Here is a 7,286-nt window from a genome sequence, read left to right on the forward strand (position 1 = left end):
ATCTAAGTTATTCACACACTGCAGTAGTCTTCTCATCCAGCGGTTACTGCACAAAAACTTCAAAAATTCATAACTTTTGAACGGATTGTCCGATTTTCCTCAAACTTTCAATGATGTGTTCTACTAATATTGCTACATTCTCTCAATCCTTATGTTTATGAAGGTGAACTTGTCCTTTAAGGTATCTGTGGGGACGAAATTACACTCACTACACACACAGTATTTTGTGTGTCAAAACTATCAAGACTGGGAACAAAACACATGTATTCGCGGCATGAATTTTTCACGAATTGGAGCCGACGGCCTTTTTTTGCGGCATGAAATTTTCGCGTACTGCCACTGGCATTCAATGCATATAGTGTAGACAAGAACTTTCGCGTGCATTTTAATTTCGCGAATCTTGGCGCTCGCGAAATTCGCGAAATTAAAATGCACGCGAAAATTCCTCGTTTTACAGTAATTCATATCTAACACCAAATTTCTCTGTGTCTGCAGAATTTCAAAATTGCACTTGCAAAAATCAAATATAAAGACATTTAAATAATAATTTCATAGAGTAACTATTTTTTTTTATTCTAATGGTACAATTGGTGAAATAAGCCTTTGAATGATTTTTGGTTTCTGATATCACAAAATAACTGATATAATGAACAAAAACTCCTGGAATCACACAAATCTTCTTTCATAAATCTTCCACTCTACTACAGTATCTTTACTACAATCACAAAATTCTTTTGTTACATCAACTCCTTAACCCATTGCGGACGAGCTGATTTTGCGACAACACACATTTCCCATATACACCTGCCCAAGCATACTCGGGACCAGTCTTTAACAGGTTAATGCCAATAATCACAGTGGCTTGTTATGCCTTCAAATGATCTGAGTAAGTATAGTGTGCTTTATAGTAACCATCCCACATGTCTAAATTAGAAGGAGGCCCAAACATAGCAGAACTCTCATCTAAGACTTGATTTGAGTAGGCCTAAGTTTATAACGTCTATAATTTCAAGTATATCTTCTGCAATGCAAATGTTGAGATACTAGGAATAAAAGAATATTATGTAGCACACTACAAATTTTACCCTGGGAAGCTATTAATACAAAACATAACATGAAACAGAGCCACTGCCCATCAAAGACATAACAGAAAAAGCTAAAAGCTGACCAACCACCACACACTTCATAACTACACCCAAGGGGTTAAAAAAAGTTACCATATTGAGACAAACTACCCCATACAGTATTTGTATTTATTCTCAATATGGCAACATAAAGAAACTTTGGTGGAAACAACTCTACATACTACTTTAAAGCTAATACATAGCACTTGGAAGAGCTCAAAATTCATCTTCAAACATTTGGAATTTGCTTGCAATATATCAGGAAGCTCTACCACAAAACGTGTCACAATTTGCAGAGAAAAAGAGTTGTTTAGTACAGTAGCATTTTGAGATCAAAAGTGTGAAATAATAAAACCAACTCTTATTCCTGAAGCACTTTCCCGTTCATTAGTGGATACGTAGAACAGAGCTAGTATCTGATGATCGAATCATGTCCAAATAGAGGTACTGAATTGCATGTAGACTCACAAGCAATGGATCCCATTGTAGCCCAATGTATTGCAATTGTACTACTTCTGGTGAAGCTTTTTGGCTAATATTTCACATTTTTGTTATTGCTTGACCGAAATTGTGTTATGACAGCATTATTTAACACATTTCTTATGCATATGTGTACATTTTAGAGCAAAAATTGACAGTTCTGCAGGCATACGAGAACTATGCTTTGGCTTCAAGGCACAGCACACATTCCATGACAAAATGGCAGAAGTACATGATTTGATGAAATTATGTATTGAGCATATCGTCATGGAAACACCAGCCATCCTCCCTTAGATTTGATACCAACATTAGGACTTGGTGAAGACTTATTTCTGGAATGAGATATGTGTGTCAACTTCATCAAAACTAGCAAATCAATGAGCCAAGCAGGTCTTTACCAGTCTTCAAACTGCTTCAACAAATGTCCACACCCTTGACCTCCTCAGGGGTCACATCAGTTTGCTATCCATAATAGCTATACTCTTACAAGAGAAGACTTGGGTCATTAAGTTACATTCCACTCAACTGGTGCTGCTTGTATTTTCTAAATTAGCACTGGGACCCATGCTAGAACATGTTTAGCCACTGCAAAAGCAATTAAAGGCATCACAAACTCAAAATGAACTTAAAAGTGATGCAAAATCCAAGAAACTTCACACACATTAACAAATAATAATAACAAATAATAAAATAAAAACACAGCGGCAATATTGTGCAAGGGCAAGCAAAAATGTTTAAAAGAACGTATCTGCAGTACCAGCTGAGAGAAATAAATGCATCATGTGTTGACCAGCTCTCATGAATCAGATACACGAACAACAAATGACAGTCAGCAAAAACCTTACAAGTCAAGGAGAGTTATCAGGAGCAAGTGTATGCAGACCCACGATGAAACTCATGGCTCATAGAGCTTAAATGGCTTTGTCATGGCAATGACCTCTTCGTGACCTATGACCTCTCCCCCTTGAGACCCCATCACAACTCTTCTCTCCTCCACACAGAGTGTCGTGTCCGTCTCCCAGACAGCATCCACTGTTGACACCAGATCTCTGTGGAGGATCCAGTGATTCCTGTCCCGCATCTCCACCAGTGTGTCGAAGACGGGAGTGTACGAGCGTTGCCAGGCAACACTCCCCTGAACTCCTCTTCTGTTCTCATCCACCAGACTCCTTCCAGCACTCTTCCCTCTTCCAAAGAGAAGCCCAAGAGCCAGATCACCAATCACATCCTCTAGGGAACAGGCACAGAGTGCAGCAATGACCTGGGTGCCTTGTTTCCTCATTTCAAAGACGGCTGCTGCCTCCTCCTCACCTTGGACATCGTCAACGACGACCGTCTCCGGTCTGTGGTTCTGCAGAGTCTCCATCATGTCTCTGTGTTGGAGCTCTCTCTGATGTACCTTGAGTGGGACATGGAGAAGAATCATCAGAAATAGGAACAACTCATCTCTTGTCAAAGATGAGGATTTTATTCATTTCATTTTCAATTCATTATTCTTTTTTTAAAAGAAACATACAAATATCGTATAAGTAGATTAAAAGGACTACATTCATTTGGAAAATATCCATGTACTGTGGTTTCTTATCAGCCATAATTTGTCATCTTATTCCCTCTGGATCTTTTATAACATGAAAATACCCACTTTAACAAAAGCAGCTACTGAATTTGATCTTAAATCATTTTGAAAGAATGATGATGTCAAATCTAAAAGTGTAAAACGCACTCCACTCTTTCATTTCCACACAGTCAACTCTGAAATGATGGGTAGCACTGCTTTTTATCCTCAAGCCAAAATGCCATGGTATGATGTCGATACAGTTAACCTTCCTTTGCCTGATATTAACATCATAACTATGCTCTGAAATCCAACAATGTCAATATAGCAAATTCACCCTTATTTCTATGATGTGTTTTGACAGAAAGTGTGTCACATCAGATGAAGTAAAGCAAGAAAAAAAGCAAACATCATGAGCAAATAAATGTATGATAATGTGTGACAATCACAGAAATTAACTTGTTCAACTCTGTGAGATCTCTATCAGAGAGAAGAAGGTAGCTTCCTCAAAATCATCTGCTGTCTATCAAAGCATACATCATGAGGGCGCTGTGGCATAGTGGATAAGACTCCCGACTTCCGATCGGAGAACCAGAGTTCGAATCCCGCCCAGTACTTACATCCTTGGACACGATGTTTTATCCACCATGTAACTCTCGACCCAGTTGTATAAAAGAGGCTACCCTGGGTATATAAGACATTATTATTATTATTATTATTATCATTATTATTATTATCATCATCATCATCATCATTATTATCAGATAGTTCTGGTATCAGACACCCTTCCTGCACTGCCACCACCCCAAACTCACCTGCACTCTCCGGGCCGAGCCAACGGACGGGTGTGGCACATCTCCCTCCCCGCAAATCTGCAACAAAACACACAAGTTAAGGAGTTAACATCAAACTTTGGCTCTATATTCATGTGACTCTTTCTATGGAGTGTGTTATGGTTGGAAACAGTAGACTGAAAAAGTATACTCTTCAAAGACTACTTTCAACCATTATATTCAAGCTACTGTCATTACACCAAATGTCTTTTGGAGTAGCACGTACAGGTCAGCACTACATAGTACAGTATTCATCGCATAATCGGGCATCTGATAATCGGGATCCTCGCTTAAATGATATACGCTTCCCAGAAACATTTCCAACGCACGTTATTTTCACTGGATAATCGGGCGGGGACCTCTGATAAATGGGACAATTTTTCTTCAAGCGATCTTTGATTTTGTTAATATTTTACACAAAAAATCTACCAAAATACCACAACAATATTTCAAAGATTCCGTATCAGTTGTCGTTTACAACAAACTTACAAAGCAAGCTTCGGATTGGTGTGTTTTGACCTCCGTCCATCCAGTACCACGGTACATGTACATGCATCTTGTTATCTACTGTCTTTGGTTTCAACTTTCAATACAGCTGTACACTGTGATCTGTGTGTACGTCACAATCTTCCTCAGTTGTGACTGGGCAAAAGTTACGTGATTGAAATGAGGGCTATGAACAGTTACGTATTCAGTGAAATGGGGGAGAGAGTGGGAGGGAGAGCGTGAAAGATGAGAAGGGTTCAATGTATGTGCGAATACGTAACGTTTTATGAATCTAGACTATGAGCTGACATTGATTATGTGTGAAACACGCGTGTTTGACAGCAGAATCGAACCCGGTTGCGATTACTCTACATCATTGCGAGAATGCAGGGAGAGCTGGAGGGTTGCGCCGAGGGGTAGCGTGTTGTGTATTCATGTACATGTACAGTACGTCAGTATGCATGTGTGTGTGTGTGTGTGTGTGTGTGTGTGTGCACTGCATATACATGTCGTATGCCGTTAGTGTATGGTGAGTACTCATCGCGAAATCGGGCACCTCGCTTAAAGGGGCCGTGTTTGCTACTCCCAACCTGTCCCGATTATGCGATGAATACTGTACCTCAGGATGTAAACACCACGATGTGATGATGATGATATCAGAAGCAGTGTCTTTAGAATCATGCAGTACATTACTGTTTTTGTTGTGGGCATATGAATAGGGGGAGATCTTGTGGTTCAATGAATAGGACCACCAACTATCAATGGCAAGGTCCCTGGTTCAAGTCTCATAGACACAGGAGGTGTGCCCGAAAGTCATCCTTCATCCTCATCTCTTGAATCTTTCATAAAGGGACTCGAAGCTGTCGGTCCTGAGGATGCTCACTTACAAGCATTTGTTCCTTCTTTGGCAGGCACTTAAAACAAATAAAGTCAATTCAAATCACATTCTAAATACCGTCTGCCCGCAGCATAAGATACAAGGCTCGATTTTAACAGGATCTCAACTTGCTCAGAGTTTAAAAACACTTGAACTGAGGAATTGAAGTTACAGTCTGATCTGTCATAAACTGTTCTTCTTTATACTTACCAAATCACTTTAGGTCCATGGGTGTATGCAAGGGGGGGGGGGGGGGGGGGGGTCGGGAGGGTCGTACGACCCCCCCCCCCCCCCCCCCCCGCCAAATTTTCAAAAGGTCCACTTTTTGTAAAAGACATTTTTGTTTTTAGAGGGCTTTTTACCCTATATACAACAGCAAAAAAAGTGACCAGGTGGTGTTCCAGCAAATTGTCAAAAACCTCATAAATTTCGTAACTTAGTTTTAATATGCCATACCTTATTTCTAAGCCGCACTGCCATGCCGAAAAGATCACTTTTGTATGCACCAAATGGCCCCATTTTAAGATATAAGATTCAAAAACTCCTTACCGTGGACACCCCCTCCCACACCCTCCCCCACTCAGTCGCTCTGCTCCCTCGCAAGGGTAAAGGTCCAAAAATTTTGATTACGACCCCCCCAGAAAAAATCCTGGATACACCCCTGAGGTCGCTTCATTCATTATCCCAATTCAAAGCAATGCTCCCTTGCTTCCAATGCCAACCTTCTTCTGAAACAACCGTACTATGAAGAATGGCTGTGGTACTTACTGAAACACTAGGAGACTTTGGAATTAATGTTATGAAGTTGTCAAACACACATATTAACCCACTGAAGATCAGCTGATATTGCTATGAAACGCATTTCCCACAAACACCTGCCTGTGTATACTCAGGACTAGTCTTGAGTTAAGGGTAGATGTTACCTCTCCATACGTGTCCACAATGAAGACACTCTTGCCGTTGACATCACTCAGGACTCTGGCTGCTTCCCTCAGCAGAGTGGTTTTGCCTACAGCAGGCGGCCCCCACAACAGAATGGATCGATCCTCAATAATGAGGTCATAAAGAGGATTGAGACAACCCAGGATGGGCCTCTCTACTTTGGCTGTGACTCCTGTTGCATCTCCAAGGTAGTTTGTCATGACTCTGCACACAGAAATTGAAAAAGGCAATAACACTTTATTGGTTTAAAAAAAAAAAAAAAATATATATATATATATATATCAGAAAATAAATTCACTCAGAAAGAGTTAGTCTGCAAAAAATTTACATGCAACCATGTAAAGACATCATTTCTGTTCTTATTTAACATTGACAAGCTTAATCACTAGAAATATGAATTTGATGTCACACCTATAACAACCACACGGACATGTAATGACATGAGTGCACTTTTTTGTACGTCATACAAAATACCAGTAGCTTTTAGTTATCATATAAAGGGCACATCTGTTATAACAAACACAGCTACAACGAAATTCTCATCACAAAGAAGTAAAATTCGGTCCAAATATTATCATAAATGTGTCTTCATATACTTTACTGTTCAGCTTTAATGAAATTTGAATACAACAAAGGAAAAACAGCATCATTAAGGGTATATGAGGGACACATGCATCCTGTACCACTCAGAATTTTATATCTTATTTTTGCTTTTGTTTCTCTTGAGTAGAGCACTCAGTTACCCGGTGCACTCAATCCTACCTCAAAACCTACCCCATACGATGCAGTGTGCCAATGATGCCAGCCTTCCGCTCTGTTGTCATGACAACCATGTCTCCATTCATCAAATCCTGCAAGACTTCCCTTGACACTGGAGCACCATCAAGACTCTCTGTCACCATGTCTGTCCTTGTCTGTGATGTGAAATATCTGTCACACCAAGCTCTTAATCAGTAATTTATTTTCACACATAAATAACAAGTGAATAT

The 7,286-nt window shown here is 39.9% G+C and overlaps 1 protein-coding gene across 1 annotated transcript; it reads right to left on the bottom strand.

Moving 5' to 3' along the window:
- Positions 1 to 2,435: 2,435 nt before the first annotated feature.
- Positions 2,436 to 7,223, bottom strand: LOC139735394 (uncharacterized). The gene is made up of 4 exons (XM_071646141.1): positions 7,072 to 7,223; positions 6,279 to 6,501; positions 3,975 to 4,031; positions 2,436 to 3,003 (listed from the first exon to the last, which is right to left on the bottom strand). The coding sequence occupies exons 1-4, from the start codon at positions 7,197 to 7,199 to the stop codon at positions 2,500 to 2,502; spliced, it is 912 nt and encodes a 303-aa protein (XP_071502242.1). The 5' UTR covers positions 7,200 to 7,223; the 3' UTR covers positions 2,436 to 2,499.
- Between the last annotated feature and the right edge of the window lie 63 nt (positions 7,224 to 7,286).

Source organism: Diadema antillarum, unplaced genomic scaffold, assembly GCF_040938485.1.
Source record: "Diadema antillarum isolate AM-2024a unplaced genomic scaffold, OU_Dant_1.0 seq00000576_RagTag, whole genome shotgun sequence".
Taxonomy (NCBI): Eukaryota; Metazoa; Echinodermata; class Echinoidea; order Diadematoida; family Diadematidae; genus Diadema; species Diadema antillarum.

Excerpts from the sequence above, each read along its gene's own strand:
- LOC139735394 (XM_071646141.1), bottom strand. The coding sequence starts at position 7,199 with ATGGTGACAGAGAGTCTTGATGGTGCTCCAGTGTCAAGGGAAGTCTTG. Across the intron at positions 4,032-6,278 it reads TTGTGGACACGTATGGAGAG|ATTTGCGGGGAGGGAGATGT; the intron begins GTAACATCTACC and ends GTTTTGTTGCAG. Across the intron at positions 3,004-3,974 it reads GCTCGGCCCGGAGAGTGCAG|GTACATCAGAGAGAGCTCCA; the intron begins GTGAGTTTGGGG and ends GTCCCACTCAAG.